Source organism: Schistocerca nitens, chromosome 6 (assembly GCF_023898315.1).
Source record: "Schistocerca nitens isolate TAMUIC-IGC-003100 chromosome 6, iqSchNite1.1, whole genome shotgun sequence".
NCBI lineage: Eukaryota > Metazoa > Arthropoda > Insecta > Orthoptera > Acrididae > Schistocerca > Schistocerca nitens.
This window is the reverse complement of record NC_064619.1, coordinates 125,836,523-125,864,290: the sequence shown is the minus strand read 5'-3', so window position 1 is coordinate 125,864,290 and position 27,768 is coordinate 125,836,523. Positions and strand designations below refer to the sequence as shown.

At 44.2% G+C, this 27,768-nt stretch overlaps 1 protein-coding gene across 1 annotated transcript in view; it reads right to left on the bottom strand.

Annotated features, from left to right (window-relative positions):
* Positions 1-5,691: 5,691 nt before the first annotated feature.
* Positions 5,692-27,768, bottom strand: part of LOC126263256 (ESX-1 secretion-associated protein EspI-like) — a 63,225-nt gene continuing 41,148 nt past the window's right edge. The window contains exon 4 of the mRNA XM_049960341.1: positions 5,692-6,075. Within this exon, the coding sequence (XP_049816298.1) occupies positions 5,692-6,075 (384 nt within the window). The remainder of the gene's footprint in view (positions 6,076-27,768) is intronic.

Below are 27,768 nucleotides of genomic sequence, written 5' to 3'. Positions count from 1 at the left end.
GCAAGTAGTACAAATTTAAAAGTTGTCGGTAACAGTGCGTATGATTTGTCTACATTAACGAGGAATATTGTACACACTTGGTACTCTAAGACCTACATCGTCTTAATAGGACGTAACTCTGTTTTTCGAAATTGACTGGAAAACTGGCCTCGACCCTTATATCTGATGAACGCGTCGTGCCTTACTAGTAGTGGGGCCTCAGTGTGGGAGAAATGCTGCTGTTTGCGATCTGTGGCGGTTGGTTTCTTATACGCAAAGGCGAGCCGATAGTCTTCCTTCCGCTTGTTCGAAACATCCACACAATGTGCACGTGTGGACATGGTTTGTCTGCGACGACAATTCAAATCAAGATCTTTGAGCCCTGTCAGAATAGCGCTACAGATGCTGCAGCGACGTATCTCCCTCTTGTCCTTATAGAAGGTCATCAATCTTAGGCACCCACCCTACAAGAAACCTTTCGAAACTCCAAAGACTCCCGTCTCTGATGACCTCGTCGTCGAGGGGACGTTGAACTACACAATTTTAAATACTGTTCTATGACATGTCGTGTCCCGGCTACCATCATAGCTGGGCAACGTTAATCAAAAAGTTAACTTCGCTAATCGTTAATCACAAGTTACTCGTAAATCGTTAACTGGTAATAGTAAACTTCGTGTTGTGAGTGTAGTGAAATGAACAAGGGAATCGAATGTATTACCATTGCTTAAATTAAGATATTTTGGTTGGGGATGTATAGGTAAGACATCGACGATAAAGAAACAGTTGCTCGTTATTCGTTTACTCGTAATAGTAAACTTCATGTTGTGAGTGTAGTGAGATGAACAAGGGAATCGAACATATTACCGTTGCTTAAATTAAAATATTTTGGTTGGGGACGTGTAGGTAAGACATCGACGATAAAGAAACAGTTTAGTTTTATAATTTTACTTATCACGGTAGACTCAAAATCTGGGGGAATCATGTACTATCTGACATAAGGTGCATATTTCCGTTCATGAACATCAACATGTTCAAAGTTCTCATCGAAGGGCGACGTTCATTTAGGAGACAACATGTTTTTGCCCACAGCAAAAAGCCGTTCCACTGCAGCACTGGAGGTTATAGGGGTATTATATTTAATAAACAGTTTTACTAAAACCTTTTCCGCAAGAAACAACGCATCGTTAAGGCTCGAATTGTGAGCCATAATTGTTGATGTTTTAGGCAAGCATAGACTTCAAACGAAAACTATTTGTTTCCTCGATCTGGATATAAAGTTAACGTAATTATTAAATGCGCCCACGGATTTCCATCAGTTGTAGAGCTGCAGTCTGATACCATGATTTAGATTCCACAGTCAGTCCTCTAACAGAAAGTAGTACTTAACGCCAACTCAGAAAAAGACAGCAATTAACAGCTAACACCTAGTTATTCTCGCTCTCAGGCAATTGTTAACATCAATCGTTTGCTCATCGGTGTTGCCACACACTTACACGACCCACACTTGTCAGTAAATGATTTCCATGTGCGCCGGCCGCGGTGGTCTAGCGGTTCTAGGCGCGCAGTCCGGAACCGCGCGACTGCTACGGTCGCAGGTTCGAATCCTGCCTCGGGCATGGATGTGTGTGATGTCCTTAGGTTAGTTAGGTTTAAGCAGTTCTAAGTTCTAGGGGACTGGTGACCACAGATGTTCAGTCCCATAGTTCTCAGAGCCATTTGAATTTGAACCATTTCCGTGTGCGGCGGCGCTGCGTCATTTTTGTCGCAAATATAAGTACCCAATTAACGATCAACGGACGCAAAGGAAGTTGACGGAACTTAAACGAGTCCGTTAACGTTTGTTACAATTAACTTAAAAATTAATCCGTTGCTCGAAAAGTTGACTTCGTTAACTAACGATTAACGGGTTAAGGGTCTTGTGCCTAACTATGGCAACCATCAGGGGCACATGCCGAACGCCTCTCATCGCTGCATCCACGCTGGCGATGGTGTCTGTTGTGAACAGGCGCCGTTTAGTTCTTCTCAACGGTTGATGAGCCACCGCACGCTACACAAACTGAAATACTTACCTCGGTATAAAGGCTGTATATCCTCTTGTATTTTAATGAGTGTTCCTCGCACGCTGCATAGGAAACGAATGAAGCACCTCCTGTCGTTCGACATCCACGTGCTGTGTACAACAGCCATCTTTCCGGATTTGCATTGACGTATTTCAGAGTGAATATTCCAGACGTCTTGGTCTCAGCAAAATCGGTGATGGTCTCCAGTAAGTGAAGCAGAGACCCTAATGCGAGAATCCTGCGGCACTATACACTACGCCAAGATAGCTGGAACAGTGGTAGATCAGGAAACATTTATTCTAAATTGAGAAATCATTATTTCAACGAAAACTGTAACCACTGTTTATTTTTGTTACATGTATTTGGATGCGGCAAAATTTAATATACAGTGTTCATATTTAATAATAACAACAATAACAATAACAACAGCAGTCTTATCTTTATTGTTGCACGGAACGTACCGTGGAATACCTGGTCCAATGGAGTTACGTTCCCTATGTACATATTTGCATTGTCTACGTCCAGCTAAGTAATTAATTTCTTAAAGTAAGGCTGGACAATTGATAGATTATAATTACTTGCCCGTCAGTCATTTTGCTATCAAAAGGACGCTAAAATAACAAATGAAGAAAGTTACAAAAGACGCTCTCTGTGTTGATATTATATTAGATGTTGGCAATACTACGTAGACGTTTGAAAGTGTTTATAACAATAGGGTTGCTTCCGTTATTTTCAGAAAGTGATAATTAAAGTCTGGTTTTCAATATTTCAGCGATACTCAGAAGGCCGTTCGAAAATACATACACTGAAAGCAAATGGGGAAATTATGCAGAACAGACGCGAATATGTGAAAATTATGTGGTTGTATTCCTGTAAAGTAAAAATAATTTCCAATACCTATTATACTGCGTCAGTTCTTTTCTGAATGCAATGTGATCGTAAGAGTCTTCCTCACTCGCTTGATTTTTTAAAATGTTGGTAATGCGAAGGACCGCATAGTTTTTCTTTCAAGTTATGCACTGTTTCCACGCGCTGATTCTTCTGCTATTTCTGCATATCTGTGTGACATTATTGTCATATAATGCTATGCGACATCAGTTCAGTTTTCGCCCACTATTTTGCCGTCGCATCTGTGGGCACTGGAATTGAGTACACGGAGAGGAAGCTTCGCACCCTCCTAGCGGTGCAAGCGGGCCCCGGACGGCAGTCTGTGATTCTCATTAGGTCAAGCATGTTTCCCTGGGGTATTCAGAAACTTAGGCAGAAGCCAGTCTGTGGCCCGCCTTTATGAGAACACGGACAGCATCGCACTGCGTGCTGGACAGTGAACCAAGTTGCCACCTGCTGGAAATAGAAGCAAGACATTTTATTTTTGAATTTCTGCGTTACATCAAAGGCTCAGACATCTTGGTGCTTAGCATAGGAGTGTCGGTTGTATTTAAGTCCAAAAATCTGATTCATCCAAAGAGATTGTGTCGCCTGACCTAGCACATGGGCCAACCAATTAAAATATCACAGTTTCAGCCCAGTGACAATCTCATGATGGTAAAATGTACGTGTTGTACACAAAAAAGTGGGAAGTTTGCTGCTCTTTCTCCCATATTCGGAAAATTTTGCCACATTTCTCGTTCTTTACACTGGCAATAGCTCGGAGTCACCCCATTAGTCGTTGAATTTTTACAAAGTTGGAACTTGAGAAGGAGAAAGTAAGTTCTTGGGCATTCGGGGACAAACAGCGGAGGAGTCAAGAGACTTGCAGATACGGACAGCTGGAGGAGATTTGAGCTGACTACCAGCTGGGGCTGCTGAGCATACTCTGCTGATCCCGAGGAGATGTAAGTTCTCATACACCTCCGTAATGCAACCTACAATCTGAGCACCTCGCTTCTCTTATGTTTCTGGTAGGTAACTTGCGTTGCTGATTTAATTTAAACTTGTATTATGTTTCTGTGAGCTGCACAGATAAGGATATCTAGGTCTTCATTCTCCATGCAGTCACCCTTTCGGTTTGTTGCCTCCCACAGTGTTAGCATCACTTCGTGATTCAATTAATATTCAATCAATATTGTTTCTTTGACCACTTTTGATTAACCTTTGTGGATCTTAAAGAGTAAATAAAATTCTGTTAAAGACAAACTTGACTTCCATTTCAAGATCCTAAAATTGTCCTACAACTTTCCTGGTTAAGTGACCCATTAAAAAATTAATGTAATCAGGTACACTACCAAGTTGTGATTTGCTGTGTAGCTGCTATCCTTGCTTACAGTGGCCAAGTACAAGGATAATTTATTTATTACTTTGAGAAAGCAAGGAGCATTGCATACATTCGGCTTACGTAGCACGACACTGCTCAACAGCACTTAAAAGACTTGGAAAGTATCAGTTGTACTGTGGTTACTTCCACGTAATGACATTCCGTACTCTGCGCTAGCTACATTTTAGGATCACCTTCCAAACAATCTGAACGAATGGGCTCCCGAAGGCATGATGTGCTAGTCAATATGGGTACGATTTTTAGTTCCACAAAGTCTAATATACAATGCAAATTTTTCGGATATTCGAACTTTATTGAAAAACTATTTTCAGTAGCGCAACGAAGTTAATATGGAGACAACCTCTGGTCAATTACATTGTATACCTAAGTCTCAATGTTGCTACTGTTAATGGATTTCTTCGATTAATTCTGTAACTTTACTTCTAGCGATTTCCTCCAGTCTAGAGGTCACAGTGCCGTAGTGTTGATCAATTGAGTGAACTCATTCGTGGTTTTGTCCCTCACTTGGGCACAGGTCGTTTAATGTTGTTTCATTTATCACTTTGTCAGTATAAGAGGTGTGTGAGTAAAGTAATGAGACCAAAGTTTTTATATTTTTCAAATAACAACATTGTGCCCTTCAAAGCAGCTCCCTTCGACAGCTTCACACCGGCGGAGTCATTGTTCCCAGTGTTGGTAGCAGCGCTGAAAGGCTTCAACTGGTAGGGCTTTTAACATGTCGGTCACGTTCTTTTGAATATTCTCCAGAGTCCCAAAATGACGTCGTTTTAAGACATATTTTAATTTCGGCGAAAGAAGAAAGTCACAAGGACTCAGATCATGTGAATAGGGAGGCTATGGAACAACAAGAGTACCGTTTGAGAAAAAAAAATTCCGTAATGGAAGTGATTGGGGCTGTGGTACAACAAGAATATCTTTTGAGGAAAAAAAAAAACCGTAATGGAAGTGATCGGGGCTGTGGAACAACAAGAATACCTTTTGAGAAAAAAACATTCCGTATTGAAGTGATCGGGGCTGTAGAACAACAAGAATACCTTTTGAGAAAAAAAATTCCGTAATGGAAGTGGTCGTGTGACGTGGAGCGTTGTCATAATGTCTGCGATGCCCGATCTTAATCGATTCACCCTTGTCTCGAGTCTTTCACGGATATCTTTGCAAAATACTTGTTGGCAGTTTGTATTGGAGGACCAAATTCTGTATGCACGATACCTTTTTGCAATATTTACTTTTGTGATAAACTTGCACTGACCAGAGTTCAGTACATTTTTGAAACGTTTCATTCGAATAATACAGACCCAAGCAACCACCGGAGGAGCCACAAAATGTGGCCGTGTAATGTGATACGAGAGAGAGAGTAGTAGTAGTTGACGTGTGTGGTCAGACGGCGGCGACCTCGAGGCGCGCCTTCCTGGCGGCGAGCAGCGCGTGCGGCGACGGCGGGCCGCAGCCGGGCTCGGGCGAGACACCGCGCTCGAACGTCAGCAGCACGGCCGGCCACTGGCGGCGGTCGCGCGCGTCCGCCGCGGCCACGACGCGCCTGCGCGCCAACTGCTGCTGCTGCTGCTGCGCGAGGCGGCGCGCGCGCCGGAAGCTGAGCAGGCTGCGCAGCTCGCCGCTGAGACCGGGGGACGCGTCGCGCTTCGGCGTCGGCGTCGGCGCCGGAGAGGCCGGCGGCGCCGCCGACACCCACCACAGCTCGCGGCGGCCGCGCGGGTCCACGCGCGTCACCAGGCGCCCGCCTGCCCCCAGCTCTCGGCCGACCTGCGGGAAGAGAGAGGGCCACTCAAAGATACGGAATCCTATGAGCTGGCGTTAGACGATTCGGAAGACCACTCGTGATACGCTACTGGCCGTTAAAATTGCTACACCAAGAAGAAATGCAGATGATAAATGGGTATTCATTGGACAAATATATTATACTAGAACTCACATGTGATTACATTTTCACGCAATTTGGGTGCATAGATCCTGAGAAATCAGTACCCAGAACAACCACCTCTGGCCGTAATGACGGCCTTGATACGCCTGGGCATCGAGTCAAACAGAGCTTGGATAGCGTGTACAGGTACAGCTGCCCATGCAGCTTCAACACGATACCACAGTTCGTCAAGAGTAGTGACTGGCATATTGTGACGAGCCAGTTGCTCGGCCACCATTGACGAGACATTTTCACTTGGTGAGAGATCTGGAGAATGTGCTGGCCAGGGCAGCAGTCGAACATTTTCTGTATCCAGAAAGGCCCGTACAGGACCTGCAACATGCGGTGGTGCATTATGCTGCTGAAATGTGGGATTTTGCAGGGATCGAATGAAGGGTAGAGCCACGGGTCGTAACACATCTGAAATGTAACGTCCACTGTTCAAAGTGCCGTCAATGTGAACAAGAGGTGACCGAGACGTGTAGCCAATGGCACCCCATACCATCATCCCGGGTGATACGCCAGTATCGCGACGACGAATAACGCTTCCAATGTGCGTTCACCGCGATGTCGCCAAACACGGATGCGACCATCGTGATGCTGTAAACAGGACCTGGATTCATACAAAAAAATGACGTTTTACCATTCGTGCACCCAGGTTGGTGTTGAGTACACCATCGCAGGCGCTCCTGTCTGTGATGCAGCGTCAAGGGTATTCGCAGCCATGGTTTCCGAGCTGATAGTCCATGCTGCTGCAAACGTCGAGGAACTGTTCGTGCAGATAGTTGTTGTCTTGCAAACGTCCCCATCTGTTGACTCAGGGATCGAGACGTGGCTGCACGATCCGTTACAGCCATGCGGATAAGATGCCTTTCATCTCGACTGCTAGTGATACGAGGCCGTTGCGATCCAGCACGGCGTTTCGTATTACCCTCCTGAACCCACCGGTTCCATATTCTGCTAACATTCGTTGGATCTCGACCAACGCGAGCAGCAATGTCGCAATACGATAACCCGCAATCGCGATAGGCTACAATCCGCTCTTTATCAAAGTCGGAAACGTGATGGTACGCATTTCTCCTCCTTAGACGAGGCATCACAACAACGTTTCACCAGGCAATGCCGGTCAACTGCTGTTTGTGTACGAGAAATCGGTTGGAAACTTTCCTCATGTCAGCACGTTGTAGGTGTCGCCACCGGCGCCAACCTTGTGTGAATCCTCTGAAAAGCTAATCATTTGCATATCAAAGCAGCTTTTTCCTGTCGGTTAAATTTCGCGTCTGTAGCGCGTCAGCCGGCCGGAGTGGCCGTGCGGTTCTAGGCGCTTCAGTCTGGAACCGAGCGACCACTACGGTCGCAGGTTCGAATCCTGCGTCGGGCATGGATGTGTGTGATGTCCTTAGGTTCGTTAGGTTTAATTAGTTCTAAGTTCTAGGGGACTGATGACCTCAGAAGTTAAGTGGCATAGTGCTCAGCGCCATTTGAACCATTTTGTGTGGATAGGATAGTGGTATCAAGAGAAAAGGGATGAGGATGCTTAGAGAAGAAAAAGGAGAGACAAGCCCTCAAGTGGAGTGGGGTAGATGTGAAGAAAAGGCATAGCAGCATACCAGGGCTGGCGATAATAGGAGAGACATTGGTCTATTTTTGGTATCTAGTTTGTAGATAGCATAGAAGATGTGGAGGTGTCCCATGTGGGTGGAGAGGGTTGGGAATTTGGCAAGATATAGAGGATCCATATGGATGTGGAAAGCGAGACGAAATTGATGGCGTATGAGAGATTGAAGGGACATATAGAATTTTGGTAAGGTGAAGATCCATGCAACATTTGAATATGAGAGAATGGGTCAGATCAGAGGTAGATTTAGAGAGATTGTTGGGATTTCTGGAGTGTAGGGAAGAGAGCGAGGAAAGCGGTGTCATCGGCATACCGAAGGATGTGGAGTGACGGAGGTGATTTGGGTACATCAGCATTGTAGATGAGGTGAAGGTGAGGAGAGTGGATGAAGCCTTGGGGCACTTGTCCAATGTGATAGAAGGTACGGGAATTGGTATTGTTAACAGTGACAAAGGATGGCGATTAGACAGAAAGGATGCATTAAGATGGACAAAGTTAATTGGAAGTACATATGTCTGGAGTTTAAAGAGAAGACCAGAATGCCAGCCACAGTCGTACAATTCCTCGAGGTCGAGGCAGACGAAGACAGCAGATTGGCGGGAGCTGAGCTGTTAAGGTAGCAGATGGGTGAGGTGCAGCAGCTGGATATCAGAGGAAAAACTGGGATGGAAGCCACACTTGTTAATGGGAAAGGGGTAGTACTGGTTGAGGTGTTGATGGATGCGCTGGGAGAGGATAGATTTGAATATTCTGCTAAAGCTGAGGTGAGGCAGATGGGGCAGTAGGAGGACATATCAGTAATGGGGTTTATGCAGTTTGAGGGAAAGTAGGATTTTAGAAGTTTTCCTTATTTAAGGATAGTGGAGGGGTTACAAGCGTGACTAGAAACGAGACGGGGCATTCTTAGAGGTGTCGACAGGTAACACAGCAGTAAGTAGGAAAAGTGTTGCACTTCTTGTGGAGTACTTGTTTTATGCCATGTGCTATGATTGGTGTATTTAATTCTGTTTGTGGTAAGTTTTCCAAGAATTGGAAGCTGGGAGCCATTGACAGCACAGTGAAGTTTGTGTGAGACGACACAGCAACACCCAGTCATCTCGAGGCAAGGAAAATCCCTGACGGCGGGTGAGGGAATCGAACCCGGGACCCCGTGCGCGGGAAGCGAGAACGCTACCGCAAGACCACGAGCTTAGGAGAGACACCCGACAAAATTACAACAGCACAACTCCAGCAATTCGTCGAACTATTGAGCATAAAGTGGTAACTACAACTCTGATGAAGATCCGAAGCATACCGGTAAGGAGTATGAATTGTTGAATGAGATTTTCACTCTGCAGCTGAGTGTGTGCTGGTTTGAAACTTCCTGGCAGATTAAAACTGTGTGGCGGACCAAGCCTCGACTCGGAACCTTTGGCTTTTGCGGACAAGGGCTCTACCATCTGAGCTACTCAAGCATGACTAACGACCCGGCCTCATAGTTTCAGTTTTGCCAGTACCTCGTCCAGCAGAACTTCTGTGAAGTTTGGAAGGTAGGAGACGAGGTACTGGCGCAGTCTGCCAGGAAGTTTCAGAATGAATTGTTGATTTCGGAATAATGACAAGTTCAAACCTGTCTCCTGGGGCAAGAAGTTGGCGGCGAAAATTGTTAATCTAGTTTTATGAAATGTAGTACTGTCAATAATTACACTTCTGGCCATTAAAATTGCTACACCACGAAGACGTGCTACAGACCCGAAATTTAACGAACAAGAAGAAGATGCTGTGATACGCAAATGATTAGCTTTTCAGAGCATTCACACCAGGATGGCGCTGGTGGCGACACCTACAACGTGCTGACACGAGAAAAGTTTCCAAACGATTTCTCATACACAAACAGCAGTTGATCGGCGTTGCCTGGTGAAACGTTGTTGTGATGTCTCTGTTTATCGTATCGCGACATTGCTGCTCGCGAGATCCAATGACTGTTAGCAGAATATGGAACCGGTGGGTACAGGAGCGTAATACGGAACGCCGTGCTAGATCCCAATGGCCTCGTATCACTAGCAGTCGAGATGACAGGCATCTTGTCCGCATGGCTGTAACGGATCGTGCAGCCACGTCTCGAACCCTGAGTCAACAGATGGGGACGTTTGCAAGACAACAACCATCTGCACGAACAGTTCCACGACGTTTGCAGCAGCATGGACTATCAGCTCGGAGACCATGGCTGCGGTTACCCTTGACGCTGCATCACAGACAGGAGCACCTGCGATGGTGTACTCAACGACGAACCTGGGTGCACGAATGGCAAAACGTTATTTTTTCGGATGAATCCAGGTTCTGTTTACAGCATCATGATGGTCGCATCCGTGTTTGGCGACATCGCGGTGAACGCACATTGGAAGCGTGTATTCGTCATCGCCATACTAGCGTATCACCCGGCGTGATGGTATGGGGTGCCATTGGTTACACGTCTCGGTCACCTCTTGTTCACATTGACGGTACTTTGAACAGTGGACGTTACATTTCAGATGTGTTACGACCCGTGGCTCTACCCTTCATTCGATCCCTGCGAAAGCCTACATTTTAGCAGTATAATGCACGACCGCATGTTGCAGGTCCTGTACGGGCCTTTCTGGATACAGAAAATGTTCGACTGCTGCCCTGGTCAGCAAATTCTCTATATCCCTCAGCAAATTGAAAACGTCTGGTCAATGGTGGCCTAGCAAATGGCTCGTCACAATACGCCAGTCAGTACTCTTGATGAACTGTGGTATCGTATTGAAGCTGCATATGGAGCTGTACCTGTACACGCCATCCAAGCTCTGTTTGACTCAATGCCCAAGCGTATCAGCGCTGTTATTACGGCCAGAGTTGGTTGTTCTGGGTACTGATTTCTCAGGATCTACGCACCCAAATTGCGTGAAAATGTAATCTCATGTCAGTTCTAGTATAATATATTTGTCCAATGACTACCCGTTTATCATCTGCATTTCTTCTTGGAGTAGCAATTTTAATGGCCAGTAGTGTAGTTCTGGTTCGCCGGTTAACGTTTCCCTAGTTAACCTTCAGAGCACCGTGTCGCGTAATTTATCGCTAAGAGCCGGGGCCGTGAATGATTCTTTTCGGGATGCCACTGCAGCGCCAAGGATGAGACAGAAGGAGCGCTCCAGGCTGTGGCCGCTGTCGACTGAGGTCGTCGGCCGGTGGCGAGCGAGCGGCGACCGCTGTCTGTCGGCTCCGGATGTCACCCTCTCGCTCAGCTTTCGTCGAGACACAGAACGTGTCGTTATACTCCACACGCACGCGTCAAGGTCAGACACGAGAAGGCTGCGTAACATGACATACGCAAGCCGTTGTAATCGCCTCAAATACACTGACGCGCCAAAGAAACAGGTATAGGCATGCGTATTCAAATACAGAGATATATAAACAGGCAGAATACGACGCTGCGGTATGAAACGCCTATATAAAACAAGTGTCTGGTGCAGTTTTTAGATCGGGTACTGCTGCTACAATTGCAGGTTATCAAGGTTTAAGTGAGTCTGAACGTGGTGTTACAGTCGGCGCACTAGTGATGGGACACAGCATCTCCGATGTAGCGATGAAGTGGGGATTTTCCCGTAAGTCTTTTTCATAAGTGTACCGTGAATATCAGGAATCCGGTAAAACATCAAATCTCCAATATCGCTTCAGCTGGAAAATGATCCTGCAAGAACGGGACCAACGACGAGAACCGTTGAACGTGACAGAAGCGCAAGCCTTCCGCAAATTGCTGCAGATTTCAATGCTGGGCCATCAGTAAGTGTCAGCGCGCGAACCATTCAACGAAACATCATCGATATGGGCTTTCGGAACTGAGAACCCCACTCGCGTACTCTTGATGACTGCGCGACACAAAGCTTTACGCTTCGCCTGGGTCCGTCAACACCGACATTGGACTGTTGACTGAAAACATGTTGCCTAGTCGGACGAGTCTCATTTCAAATTGTATCGAGCGGATGGACATGTATGGGTATGGAACATCGTCAATATAAACTAAAGCCTACGCCTTGTCGATTTAGCCACGTCCCTCTCTCCATTGTCATCCTCTTCAATTCTTCATACGGTTTTATCCCCATATCTTCTTTGATGTTATTAAAATACGTTGCTCTTTGCCTGCCTCTTGGTTTTTTCCCTAAAACTTTTCCTTCAAGTACATTCTTTAGGAACCGGTTGGCCGGCCGCGGTGGTCTAGCGGTTCTAGGCGCTCAGTTCGGAACCGCGCGACTGCTACGGTCGCAGGTTCGAATCCTGCCTCGGGCATGGATGTGTGTGATGTCCTTAGGTTAGTTAGGTTTAAGTAGTTCTAAGTTCTAGGGGACTGATGACCACAGATGTTAAGTCCCATAGTGCTCAGAGCCATTTGAACCATTTTTTTTGGAACCGGTTGTGTCTCGTTATGTGCCCTATCATTTTTCATTTTCTTTTATGGAGACAACCTTATCAATCCATGGACCCCGCATGTCAGCAGAGGACTGTTCAAGCTGTTAGAGGCTCTGTAATGGTGTGGGCCGTGTGCAGTTAAAGTGATATGGGACCCCTGATACGTCTATATACGACTCTGATTGGTGACACGTACGTAAGCATCCTGTCTGATCACCTGCATCCATTCATGACCGACTTGGGCAATTCCAGCAGAACAATGCGACACCCCACACGTCCAGAATTGCTACAGAATGATTCCAGGAACACTCTTCTGAGTTTAAACACTTCCGCTGGCCACCAAACGCCGGAGACATGAACATTATTGAGCATATCTGGGACGCCTTGCAACGTGCTGTTCAGAAGAGATTTCCATCCCCTTGTACTCTTACGGATTTATGGACAGCCCTGCAGTATTCATAGTGTCAATTCCAAGCGGAACTATATCAGACAATAGTGGAGTCCATGCCACGTCGTGTTGCGGCACTTCTGCGTGCTCGCGTGGGCCCTACACGATATTAGGCAGGTGTACCAAAACTCATTGAGCCACACAAAATACAGTAAAATTGTGTGTAAAACTGGAGCTCGAAGCCAGACATTTGCCTATAGCGGGCAGGGTTCTACCTAAGCACCCCTCAGGGACGTCTGCGGGGACTTCCGTCTAAAAGCACAATCCGCGAAGGACAAACGTCCACCGTCGAATCTCGGTCTGTCGCAAGTCTGTGGGAAAGTTTCGGTGTTGAGGTTGCGTTCGCACTGCAACAAATGTCTTTGTACACACCTATTTCCGATGTCAAAAAAATGGTTCAAATGGCTCTGAGCACTATGGAACTTAACTTCTGAGGTCATCAGTCCCCTAGAACTTAGAAATACTTAAGCCTAACTAACCTAAGGACATCACACACATCCATGCCCGAGGCAGGATTCGAACCTGCGACGTCAGAGGTCGCGCGGTTCCTGACTATAGCGCCTAGAACCGCTCAGCCACTCCGGCCGGCCTTTCCGATGTCAGTTGCGGAGTATTCTACGCACTCAATTCTTCCCTGTCATTGCACATTTCATGTTTACAGTCTTTTTCCCTCACTTTCTCTGTTTGCTTTCTTATTTAACTGCCTAACTTGGCTGCCTGTATTGTGCCATACATCCTGCTAGTGTTGATACCGTACGGTTTCCGACATAAGCCTGTGACGAGGACACCGATGATCGATCGCCGAGCAGCGGTAAAGCTGCGCTACTTGCCATTGGTTACCTGCAGTGCCTACCTAGGTGCACAGGCTGTCAGACAGGCGAGCTTACACAAGGCGCCTGGGGCTTCCTCCGCCTCTCTATCCTGTTAGTGCAAACACGTAACTGAGTGCATGTTGCTGAAATAAGGTCGTTTCACACTTGACGTAACGGACCGTCGAAACATTCCACAATGCATTTGAAAAGGCGGCATTCCACACACCGTCAACGAAACGGAGCACGACATCAGAGCCAAGATTTCCACGGAGAATGTTTTGATGTTAACGATGCTGGGGGCAACTGTGTCGTCGCCTGCCAACATCGGAAGATAACCTATTTTCGCCTGTTGTAACACTGCATTTCGTGGCTTTGTTTTTTCTCAGTCTTTGTTTTATTAATTTGCCTTGTTTTCAAGACACAATGCAAATGCTCTGTCACGACTTGGATCTATCTTCCATTGAGCTTTCTCCCACAAAAGAGGCCGGCTATCTGCAAGCTGACGGTTATTTAGGTTTTACAATATGCTGAACGGAGAACGAGCCTACACGTCTCAAAAATGAGATCGACCGGAAGTGCAAAATGGCTAAGCAGGGATGGCTAGAGGACAAATGTAAGGATTTAGAGGCTTATCTCACTAGGGGTCAGATAGATACTGCCTACAGGAAAATTAAAGAGACCTTTGGAGAAAAGAGAACCACTTGTATGAATATCAAGAGTTCAGATGGAAACCCAGTTCTAAGCAAAGGGAAAGCAGAAAGGTGGAAGGAGTATATAGAGGGTCTATACAAGGGCGATGTATTTGAGGACAATATTGTGGAAATGGAAGAGGATGTAGATGAAGATGAAATGGGAGATACGATACTGCGTGAAGAGTTTGACGGAGCACTGAAAGACCTGAGTCGAAACAAGGCCCCGGGTGTAGACAACATTCCATTGGAACTACTGACGGCCTTGGGAGAGCTAGTCCTGACAAAACTCTACCATCTGGTGAGCAAGATGTATGAGACAGGGGAAATAGCCTCAGACTTCAAGAAGAATATAATTATTCCAATCCCAAAGAAAGCAGGTGTTGACAGATGTGAAAATTTCCGAACTATCAGTTTAATAAGTCACAGCCGCAAAATACTAACACGAATTCTTTACAGACGAATGGAAAAACTGGTAGAAGCCACCTCGGCGAAGATCAGTTTGGATTCCGCAGAAATGTTGGAACACGTGAGGCAATACTGACCCTACGACTTATCTTAGAAAATAGATTAAGGAAAGGCAAACGTACATTTCTAGCATTTGTAGACTTAGAGAAAGCTTTTGACAATGTTGACTGGAATACTCTCTTTCAAATTCTAAAGGTGGCAGGGGTAAAATAAAGGGAGCGAAAGACTATTTACAATTTGTACAGAAACCAGATGACAGTTATGTATATTGAGCAAGCAGTAAAGGAAACAAAAGAAAAATTCGGAGTAGGTATTAAAGTCCATGGAGAAGAAATAAAGACGCTGAGGTTCGCCGATGACATTGTAATTCTGTCAGAGACAGCAAAGGACTTGGAAGAGCAGTTGAACAGAATGGACAGTGTCTTGAAAGGAGGATATAAGATGAACATCAAGAAAAGCAAAACGAGGATAATGGAATGTAGCCGAATTAAGTCGGGTGATGCTGAGGGAATTAGATTAGGAAATGAAACACTTAAAGTAGTAAAGGAGTTTTGCTATTTGGAGAGCAAAATAACTGATGATGGTCGAAGTAGAGAGGATATAAAATGTAGACTGGCAATGGCAAGGAAAGCGTTTCTGAAGAAGAGAAATTTGTTAACATCGAGTATAGATTTAAGTGTTAGGAAGTCCTTCCTGAAAGTATTTGTATGGAGTGTAGCCATGTATGGAAGTGAAACATCGACGATAAGTAGTGTAGACAAGAAGAGAATAGAAGTTTTCGAAATGTGGTGCTACAGACGAAAGCTGAAGATTAGATGGGTAGATCACATAACTAATGAGGAGGTATTGAATAGAATTGGGGAGAAGAGGAGTTTGTGGCACAACTTGACAAGAAGAAGGGATCGGTTGGTAGGACATGTTCTGAGACATCAAGGGATCACAAATTTAGCATTGGAGGGCAGCTTGGAGGGTAAAAATCGTAGAGGGAGACCAAGAGATGAATACACTAAACAGATTCAGAAGGATGTAGGTTGCAGTAAGTACTGGGAGATGAAGAAGCTTGCACAGGATAGGGTAGCATGGAGAGCTGCATCAAACCAGTCTCAGGACTGAAGACAACAACAACAACAACAACAACCACCTTTTCTTTAAGTAAGACACCTCTTTTGCAGGGGAGAAATACAGTTATCTTTGACGTTATTTGATACTTAGAAAGAAACGAAACTCAGTACGTAAACAAAACAGACTCTTTGTATTACCTTATTGTTTGATGTGTTTGTATGTATACGGGGTGTATCAAAATTTACGGCACAAATTGCAGGACACATACCTCACAAGTAGAGGAAGAGATTATGTTATACGAAAATGGGTCTGGAAACACTTTCCGTTTTACAGCTCACTTTCTCCAACTCAAATCATGGGAAGCACACACGAACAGAACGCACCATCCTGCTACATGCAAGTTTTTCTCACAGGAGATGTTCAATGTGCTTTCCGTGGGCACTGATACATTCATTAGCCCGCCGTCGTAGCGAATCTCGGTTGCGCTGATGTATCCCTGGGGTACTGCGTATGATTTCGCAGCCTTCCTTAACACGGACCCAAAGACTCTTGTACTGGGGTTCCATACACAAGAGCTTTCAAATTCTTTCACAAATAAAAGTCCAGAGGATTTAGGTCTGGGGAGCGTAGACGCCAGACAATTGGTCCATCTCTACCTATCCGTCACCGGATCTGTTATTTAGAAGCCGACGGACATTAACTCAACATTGAGAAGGTGCTCCATCGTGCATGAAGTACATCTTTCGTCCCACAGCTAAAGGCACATTGCTCAGACATCAGATAGAACATTCTTTACGAAATGATGCTAAGTTTGTCCGTTGGGCCTGGGTGAAAGAAAGTGCGACCCTCCTAAAGTTACCAACAATGCCGCCCAAACATTGACAGAAAATCTTTGTTGATGACTGGCGTCACCAAGAGCGCATGTTCCCCGTGATTCTTGCGTTCTGTTCTTGCGTGTTTGCCATGGTTTATGAGTTGGAGAAAATGAGTTGTAACATGAAAACAAAGTGTTTCCAGACACATGTTGACATAATATAATTTCTTCATCTGCGTGTGATAAATGTGTCCTGCAATTTGTGCCGTACATATTTTTTACACCCTGTACGGTTCTTTAATAGATAAATGTCCGCGTTTTTGAAATGTTTGAACGACACTTTTCCTTTTATTCCATTTTTCAGCAGTTTATGATACAAAATTTACGAAGAAAAGCAGTTGCGAAGTTAACTTTTCGCATTAACAAGGTTTATCGTTGCCAATCCCTTAATTCTAACTCTATATTTCGACTTTGTATCACGGATTGTGTCTCGTAAAGACACTTCCGCCGTTTGAGACTGGACTAAGCGAAATTACGTTTGCCATTACGTGTAGCGTGAATAAACCATCATTCGACGGCGACGTTGTCTGCCGTTCCGTTCCGAGCGTTCAGGATAATGCAGCAGGTAAACATACAACAGAACAATGTCGACATTAACGTTTATTTGGGTAAAACGCTACTGCGGCTTTCGGGCTTACGAACTGGCGGACAGGCTAGCAGAGGAAGCGATTAGTAAATGCAGTCACGAGCATGATAAGGTCCAGATTTTAGACTTTATTGAGAAACTGTAAACAAAGTTACCTGCTATCGTGTATTGTGACAACAATGGAGTACGAAGGAGGTGGTATTACGGTATGTTTTTTTTTTTTTTTTTTTTTTTTTTGTCATGAGGTAGTGGCCCTCTTATTGCGCCTAATAAAACTCTATATCCAGAAGGATAAGAACACATTTTACAACATTATGTACTGCGTATTAATGTCCACAAAATAGCTGTCCGGATACTTTTGACTAGATAGTATATGTCGATTGACGCTTTCCGCTGTCTTCTCAATGCAATTGTGCAGGAAATTTAAAAGCATGCCACTAATTACCGACGGGCAGTATAAAATGAAATAAGGCCTGCAATTGCCTTCTGGTTTTACGCAAATGTATACTGTTACGTTAGTTATTGAATCACATTTCATTAACTGCTATGTATTAGATTGTTCCTGATGTCTGCATATCATATGTGAAGCATTAAAGGAACTTTTGTTTATCAAAGCACACATAAGGAAAATAAGATCGATAAAGTACGATTAATAGAGTGTAAAATACACATATTACCTATCACACAGGCTACTTGATAAAATTTTATGTATAGCTTGTTGGAGGGGAGATAGTTTAATCGATGGAATCAACGGTTTTCATTTATTGGATTACTGCATCAAAGGCTCATAAAATAACAGTGATACATCAGCGATGTAATTACAGCTACCTTCAACGTAAGCCACGAAGAATTATCATGTCCTTCGAAAATACTCAATTCTGCCTTATTCAGCACAATAGATATATAGTTTTTGTTTACTTTCATTGATGTTTATTGTGCTGTTCCTTTTTAATGAAAATAAATGCAAGAATTTGTACCTCTGCACTCTGTTTCCTCGTGACAGAAACCAGTAACGAGTTTATCGTAATGCGGGAGCTTCGAGTGCTTCAGCAGTTTTTGACCAAGAATGGCTGTCATTTTGCACTGTGGATCTCTTGGACCCCACAAACACGTATGATACCTATATCCTTCTGTTTGCAACTTTACGTTCTCTTTTGAGAACTCCATCGCTCATGCCGTTCATGTTCAATAACAAAAGTAATCAACTAAACTGTAAAAACCGTCAAACTTGCGCTTAAGTTTGTCTTTATTAAACCGTCAAACTTGCACTTAAGTTTGTCTTTATGAACTGATGACTAGTTTAGGGCCTTTTCAGTCCACTTTCAAATTATCCACATGTGTCATACATCAACATCCATTACGTGTGAATGCTGGCCACATAGCATGTGTGTGTGGCTGGTTGAAACATATTTACAAAACGATCGTGATGTGGTGCATGCAGTACATTTCGACTGCTATAAACCCCATTTTACTTTTCATAAATAAATCGAATGGCACATTAAAAGGAATATGATTCGTCTGAAATATCAACTTTTCTGTCTTATGTCATCAGTCTTCAAACTGGTTTGATGTGATCCCCTATGACCTCACCTGTGTGCAAATATCTTCATCTAAGAGTAGCTTTTACACCCAATGTCCTCAAATCTTTGTTGGACACATTGCAATCTCTGTCTTGCCCTACTGTTTTTAGGCTTCCGTGCCTCAGTCGGTAAAAAGGCAGCTCTTACAGGATCACTTCGTTGTCCAGCCGCCCGTCTGTCTATCTGTCCTACTGTTGAGATGCCTTTATCTGAGGAACGGGCAGACGTGTCAAGTTGATATTTATGTTATACACTAAGTTCAATGTTCTCCTGGCGGTGTAAAACAGTTACACTTCTAAGTCAATTTAATCAAAAGACACGGTCGTTTATGTCACATATTTTGAGACTCGCAAACTCACTCATCAAAACCTATAGCTTACTTCCCGTTGAGCTAAAAATCATGAACTTTGGCGAGAATCAAGGTTTCACAGTACAAGTTTGTTGTTCGACTTCAAACTTAAAACTAAACCTTTCTCGAAAGGCATGGAATTCCCGTGACCGACACCTCGTCTATATCAATGTCGATAACAGACAAAAATCGTCGAGATTCTCGGTTCCCCGAATGGATGGATTGTCTATATGCATAATTAAGTTTGTATGGAACCCTCAGAGCGTTCTAGTACCATGGAAGTTAATCCCAGATGACTGAGTGCATATCCTATCATCTCATCCCTTCTGTCTTTCCTCGCCGAGTCTGCAGAGAAACTCCTCTCCTTATCGGCATCCTCAGGTAGCACCCCATCTCAAACGCTTGGAGCCTCTTACGATTTTCCTACAGCCTGTACTTCACTTCCATACTCTGCTGTGCTCTGGGCGTCAACTCTCACAAATATCTTCCTCAAATTTAAGCCTGCACATTATAGAAATTAACATATTTGAACGATTAATGGCAGTAAAGGTAACAAAAGAAAAATTCGGAGTAGGAATTAAAATCCATGGAGAAGAAATAAAAACTTTGAGGTTCGCCGATGACATTGTAATTCTGTCAGAGACAGCAAAGGACCTGGAAGAGCAGCTGAACGGAATGGACAGTGTCTTGGAAGGAGGATATAAGATGAACATCAACAAAAGTAAAACGAGGATAATGGAATGTAGTCGAATTAAATCGGGTGATGCTGCGGGAATTAGATTAGGAAATGAGATGCTTAAAGTAGTAAATGAGTTTTGCTATTTGGGGAGCAAAATAACTGATGATGGTCGAAGTAGAGAGGATATAAAATGTAGACTAGCAATGGCAAGGAAAGCGTTTCTGAAGAAGAGAAATTTGTTAACATCGATTATAGATTTAAGTGTCAGGAAGTCGTTTCTCAAAGTATTTGTATGGAGTGTAGCCATGTATGGAAGTGAAACGTGGACGATAAATGGTTTAGACAAGAAGAGAATAGAAGCTTTCGAAATGTGGTGCAGCAGAAGAATGTTGAAGATTAGATGGGTAGATCACATAACTAATGAGGAGGTATTGAATAGAATTGGGGAGAAGAGAAATTTGTGGCACAACTTGACTAGAAGAATGGATGGGTTGGTAGGACATATTCTGAGGCACCAAGGGATCACCAATTTAGTATTGGAGGGCAGCGTGGAGGGTAAAAATCGTAGAGGGAGAGCAAGAGATGAATACACTAAACAGATTCAGAAGGATGTAGGTTGCAGTAGGTACTGGGAGATGAAGAAGCTTGCACAGGATAGAGTAGCATGGAAAGCTGCATCAAACCAGTCTCTGGACTGAAGACCACAATAACAACAACAACAACGATTAATACATTCTTTGCCTGTGATAGTCTCATATCTATATCCCCATCATGCGTTATTTTGCTTTCAAGGTAACACAGTTCCTTCATTTCGTCTACTTCGTGGTCTCCAATTTTGATGCCAAATATGTCAATAAACTCATTTGTACTACTTATCACTGACATCCTTTAACCCCCCCCCCCCCCCAATTTTAATCCCACTCCTGAACCTTTCTTTTACTTTCGTCATTGCTTCCATTCTCATACCCACCTAGCTGCCTCTATCTTTGAAATGTTGCAGTCTGGAGACACTGCTTTATAATATATATATATATATATATATATATATATATATATATATATATATATATATATATATATATATAACTTCTTAGTCGAAAAGAAAGTAACTGTACGAGAGATATTTTTGGAATATGAATCAATGCTTGTAATACTGAGATCCGACTGTATTCCATTTTGCTGTAATTATACACTATTTAATAAGCTACAGTAATTACGTCTCTTACATTATGGGTCGTTATAACGTAATTTTGTCTCACATATACTGTGTATGTAAAGGCTAAATAGTGTTAACCGAAAGCAATATAAAATAAAGGAAGGGATATTGTCCCACAACATCTGCACAGCAGAAATGTGTGTGAAAAAATTACGAAGCGCAAAGATTACCTCATTAAGGCAGATCTAATCCACGCTATTACATGATGGGTTTGAGTAGGAGAAAAGCTGATGACAATAACCACTTAATCTGTACAAAGTTCAGTAACTGAGATTGTTGGTAAGTACTGAAGAACTGCGGATCTAATAATTGAATGACATAAATGTCTGGCGCTGGGTCTTGTGACGCATTTGATCATAACCGTTAGTAACTTGGCAACGCTGTCGCAATACTTGTTTAAAACACAGCTAAATTGCAGCCAAATATATGAAGGAAAAACGTAAAATATTTCTAGCAATTCTAAGGTGAAATGACAACGTAATGACAGTATCACCAGTGATAGCAAAGGAAACAGAGAGCGAACCACGTTCTGAGAAATGAAGAAGCCACGTGAAAGCTGGCATTACGTCTATTTGTGACCCAGAAATGCTCTACGGTTTACTGGAAACAAGTACATTCGCATCAAGCAGGACTCATTGCAGACTCTTATATCTCTCTCCACTCTGCCTTCGCATCGCAGCCGACGAGATAGTCGACCTAGCTTTCGATCCACCTACGTCACTGGAATTTACAGTGGCTCCTGACGTCATCTGGCCAGTCACATGAGCGACTGAAACGTAGTGGCAGCCTAAATGGCCGCGCCGTGTTGTCTCCGTATGTTGCCAGGGTTTCATCGACTGAGGATAAAGAGTGCTTTTGCGTGATAGTGTGCACTGCGGGTGCGCCTGGAATACAGGGAAACGTAAAAAGGCCGAGAACAGCGTCGAGTCTCTGCTAGTAATAGCAGCAACGTACAAAACGATCTTAAGCTCTGCGAAACACGGCGCGGTTATACTAGGCGTCTAACAGGCGAGATACAAACTGTTCCTAAATGGTCATACTTCCAAACTGAGGCATTACTCAACGCCAGACATAAATATTGCGCAGTAAAAATGGTCACGCGGTTATGCACCGGAAGTCCAGCTGGTCACATACAATGAGAGAGGTGTGCTAGAGGACACGCAAGTTACTAAATATCAACGTGCAAAGTGGTGCAATGGAAGGTATTGATTTCAAAAACGCATCCGGTTATTCCAGTTTAGGTTTTTCACGAGTTTACAGAATCAAATCAGACGAATGTCCTTACCACGACCTTCACCCATTACCTCTCCCAACTTTGCTCAGATAAATTGGTGACCCAGCGCTAATGATACACAGCGTCGGACAAAAATATGAAAAAAACACAACATATTATCATGAAACTTCCTGGCAGATTAAAACTGTGTGCCAGACCGAGACTCGAACTCGGGACCTTTGCCTTTCGCGGGCAAGTGCTCTACCAACTGAGCTACCCAAGCACGACTCACGACCCGTACTCATAGCTTAAATCCGCCAGTACCTCGTCTCCCACCTTCCAAACTTCACATAAGCTCTCCTGCACACCTTGCAGAACTAGCACTCCTGGAAGAAAGGATATTGCGGAGACATGGCTTAGCGACAGCCTGGGGGATGTTTCCAGAATGAGATTTTCACTCTGCAGCGGAGTGTGCGCTGATATAAAAGCTGTGAGGACGGGTGGTGAGTCGTGCTTGGGTAGCTCAGTTGGTAGAGCACTTGCTCGCGAAAGGCAAAGGTCCCGAGTTCGAGTCTCAGTCCGGCACAGAGTTTTAATCTGCCAGGAAGTTTCTTAGTTCAATACAATCGCTGGTGTCTTGCTGCAACTCAGACGCATCTGCTGAAGTAATATTACTAAAATACTCGTATAAATCATAATATTAATCCCCATATTTTCGGAAATATTACAGACCCACAAACTCTAAAACTAGTTTTAGAATCATCAACAAAATTCCTTTAAGACGAAATGTTTAACATACAAATATGCAATAATTTTAAATTTATTAAAAATTTCAGTTATTTATTTTTCCGAAGATGGCAAACAGGTTTGTACAAATAATAGTGTACTCAAGTATGGTTGCTACCACATTGATATACATTCAAATAAATTTAATATCCTACAGTTAACCTCTTTAACTTAATACTAACATAAATTAAAAGAGTGATAGTCTTCAGGCAACTTATTTCTATTTAAAAAAATACATGTTTATACTTCATTTTGTGACCTCACATCCCTGAAACTGGTGGGAAGGGGGATGTTTTTAGGTAGATTTTAGACAGACAGTTATCATCACTGCGGAGTGAATTTGTGTTGAGGTGGTTTCTCCAAATTCTTTGATTTCTGAGACTGACATCGAAATATAGGTTGGCAGCAGTGTTTACACTTGAAAATGTCAATTTCTACTGTGGTCTTCTTTTGTCAGTTGCTTACGAAATAAATATTGGCTATGAAGACATTTGTCAATATTTGTGACACGTACTTAGAAAAACCTAATGGTACACGTGATCTTTGGCACGAGAAACCTGGAATTGACTGCAGCTATTAAAAATCATCATATGACATAGACGAAATCCACAAGCTGGATTTGTGGAATGATTGAGCAGGGACTCAGACTTTATTTTTATCGAACTTAAGATAGGCAACGTCAGATGATGGAGATCTTCGCGCAAGAAGGAGCAGTTTTTACGTCAGACTTCACTGTTTTCCGTTCCACGTTTACATAGCACACATTTCACTGCACAAATACGATCTCACAGCATTTAGCGCTCCATCATTCATTACGACTGAAACAGGTATCAGCACACCTACAACAGAGGGGAACAGAAGTCTGTTACTTCACATAAGCTTTCCTGCACACCTTGCAGAACTAGCACTCCTGGAAGAAAGGATATTGCGGAGACATGGCTTAGCCACAGCCTGGGGGATGTTTCCAGAATGAGATTTTCATTCTGCAGCGGAGTGTGCGCTGATATGAAATCTGTAAGGACGGGTGGTGAGTCGTGCTTGGCTAACTCAGTTGGTAGAGCACTTGCCCGCGAAAGGCAAAGGTCCCGACTTCGAGTCTCGGTCGGGCACAGAGTTTTAATCTGCCAGGAAGTTTCATATCAGCGCACACTCCACTGTAGAGTGAAAATCTCATTCTGGAACACATTATCATGTCTAATACGGTGTAGGAAACCTGTTGGCATTCAAAACAGCTTCCAGTCATCTCGTAACGGATACATTCAGGGCATGTACGGTGTTCAAGGGAATCTTATACCATTCTTCCTACGAAATAGTAGTGAATTCAGATAACGACGATGGAGGTCGATAGCAGTCACGCACCCGTCTTTCCAAAGTAGACCACAAAGGCTTAATAATACTGAGACCTAGTGAGTGGTGGCGAGGAGAGATGCGACGATACGTCTTCGTGGTCACAAAAGCAGTCCTGCACGATGCGAGCTGTGTGAACAGACAGGGGCCCTGTCGTCTTAGAGAACACCATGACAAGTGAGGAAGAAACACTGTACCACGGGATGGACCTGATCAGCCAAAATGTTCACTTAATCTTTTGCGGTAACGTGATCTTGCAGAGTAGCCATGGGCCCATGGGTTACTTCGATGTGGCTGCCCATACCATCATCGAATCGCTGCCATATTTCACTCTTGGGACGTAGACTCGACCACATGTTGGAAAGAGTGCGAAACAAGACTCGCTCTGCCAAATGACGTTCTTCCATTGCTCCATAGTTGAGGTTTTATGGCTTTGGCACCGCGCTTTCATGTTACGGGCGTTTGCATCAGTGAGGAGTGGTTTTCAAATTCCAGCTCGCCCAGCAATTCGAAGCTTGTAGAACTCCTTTAGTGTTGTTTTGGTACTAATGAGGCTCGCGAGTGCGATGTCCAATTCTGCAGTGACTTTTTCAGCTGTCATCCTCTCATTTTTCGTCACAATGGTCTTCAGTAACCGTCCATCACGATCACTCAACACACCCTTCCGTCCGTGTTCCCCACATTTCCCTGCACACGGTATAAATCTTCGACGCGGTACCTCTTGAAACACCAAACACTTTAGCTCCCTTGGTTACGGAAGCCCTCACTATACGACCACCAACAATATTGGCCTGCGTTCGAATTCACTAAGCTCCGACAGAACGCTCTCACGATTGCACAGAACACTGTTCTGAACACGACTGGCACTTGCAACGTATTGAGGACGCTGCACAGGTACCGTTCATATTCAAATATAGGTATGACTAGAATTTGCATCTATGTTCAACCATGCATTTTTTGCAGTGTTTCCATAGTTTTCTCGAGCTCCTGCAGGTGCCTGCGTGGCGTTAAGATTTAGACCTCCAGTTTCCGAAATACCTGTTGGAACTTTGATTACTCGAATATGCAACCATCGCTTAAGAAAGACCAATACAACAACCCATACCTTCAATTTACCCGCTTCTATAAAAGTCCAGGATGAGCACGATTGGGGATTTGCGCTAACTTGTTCCTGATCAGCAGTTGAGGACGGCCTAACGCGACGTGTTGATCCACTGTTAAAGACCTCCCGTCGACGAACCGGCCCTTGGAGATGGAATGCAGGTTCGGATAGGTCCAGGATAGAGAATGAAGCCGCCCGTGACTTTTCAGAGGAACTTTTCCGGCACTGGCCCTACGGGATGAATGAATCCGGATGCCTGAAGTAGGATTCCGCTCGGCGGAGGTAATCTAATCAAAATATCTCGTTCCATTTTGCTAACGATGTTATTACACTCAGTTTTGTTTATAACTGTGGAACATCAAAAACACAAATTCTTACACTAGAAAAAAAAACAATTCATATACAAAAATGCGAATTATGCTATGAATTGCAGTTATCACTGGTACCAAGTATTAAAACAATTAAAGCATCTAATAAAAATTTCCGTAATGGAGCTTTTGAGATGCGTTTCTATTTTGTAAGAAAATAACGGCGCGGCAACATTGAAAACTGATGCAATTTATCACCTATTTTTAAAAATTTTATATACTAAACTGTCTAAAAATTCCGGAATGAATTTTCAGTCTGCAACGGATTGTGCGCTGATTTGAAACTGCCTGGCAGATTAAAACCGTTATATCAGCGCATAGCTCTAACGAGGGACCGTTTGCCTTTTGCGGCCAAGTGCTCTACCGTCTGAGCTATCCAAGCGTGACCCGCCGTCACAGCTTTACTTCCAACATAACCTCGACTCCTAGCTTCCAAACTCTAGGGAAGTTCTCCTGCGTGACTTGCGGGGATAGCACTCTCTGGAATAAAGGATATTGCGGATACAGGTTAAACATAGCATAGGAGATAGTTTCCAGAATGAATTCTCGCACTGTAACGGAGTGTATGCCGATTTGAAAATTTCTGGCAGACTAAAAGTGTATGAGAGACGGGGCCTGGAACCTAGGACCTTTTACCTATCGCGGGCAAGCGTTTCGCCGACTGAGCTATCCAAGCGCGATCCGCAACCTGGCATCACAGTACACTCCGCCACAGAGCGAAAATTCATTCTGGAAACAGTCACGTAGGCTATGGCTAACCCGTGGCTCCGTAATACCGTTTCTTCCAGAAGCGTAGACCCGCAAGGTATACAGGCGATTTTGTGAAGTTTGGAAGGTAGGAGATGAGGTACTGCTGGAAGTAAAGCTATAAGGGCGGATCGTATGCAGTGCTTGAATAGCTGGGTCAGTAGAGCACCTGTCTGCAAAAGGGAAAGGGTCCCAGGTTCGAACTCTGGTGCGGCACTCAGTTTCAATGTGTCAGGTACTTTCATGTTTAAAAATGTTTCGCACCAACCTTATGACTTGCACAGTTTGTGGAATTTTCTTTCATTGCAAACTCCTTTCTCATTTTGAATACAGAAAATTGCTAATGGTTCAAATGGTTCAAATGGCTCTGAGCACTATGGGACTCAACTGCTGTGGTCATTAGTCCCCTAGAACTTAGAACTACTTAAACCTAACTAACCTAAGGACATCACACACATCCATGCCCGAGGCAGGATTCGAACCTGCGACCGTAGCGGTCGTGCGATTCCAGACTGTAGCGCCTTTAACCGCTCGGCCACTCCGGCCGGCAATTACTAATGTGTGATGCATTCTCAGTGCAGTTGAGCAGAGTGCATTTTGTCTCCAAACGTGAACTGGGTAGCTCGGCCTGTGTTCAGTGGCCATTCCGTCAACGTTACTCAAACGCCGTTCCAGTCAAAGACCGCGTGTAGTTTGTGAGCGCGGGTTATCGCTCTCCCAATTGGCGTGAACGGTAGCGACTTCATTACAACACTCGACTTCTGGGCCATGGTGTGACAAAAAACATTGAAGACCTGCCTCGTATTGGCTGCACGAGATCGAGACAGCACCTCATAACATGTACGTATCCCGAAAAGCATTTAACAGAATCGCGCGCTGCCAATTTGGAGGCGACTGCAAGGGCCGTGTCGACACAGACAATACGCAACTGAGTTCGCACGATTACTTTGCCCTCTACTCGTCCATAGGGAACAAAATAGTACAACCCTCCTATTATCGTGACGCGCGAAGAAGGTGGACAAGGAAACACCAGGCATAGAACCCGAATCGGTGACACTGAGTTGTCTTCGCCGACGAATACAGGACGTGTCTGTTGCCTGAAGATCGTCATATAATACTGTGGAGGTGGCCAGATGCCAGTGCCCGTCCCATGCTTTCAGCCCCACAGGTTCAGCAGGGAGATGGATC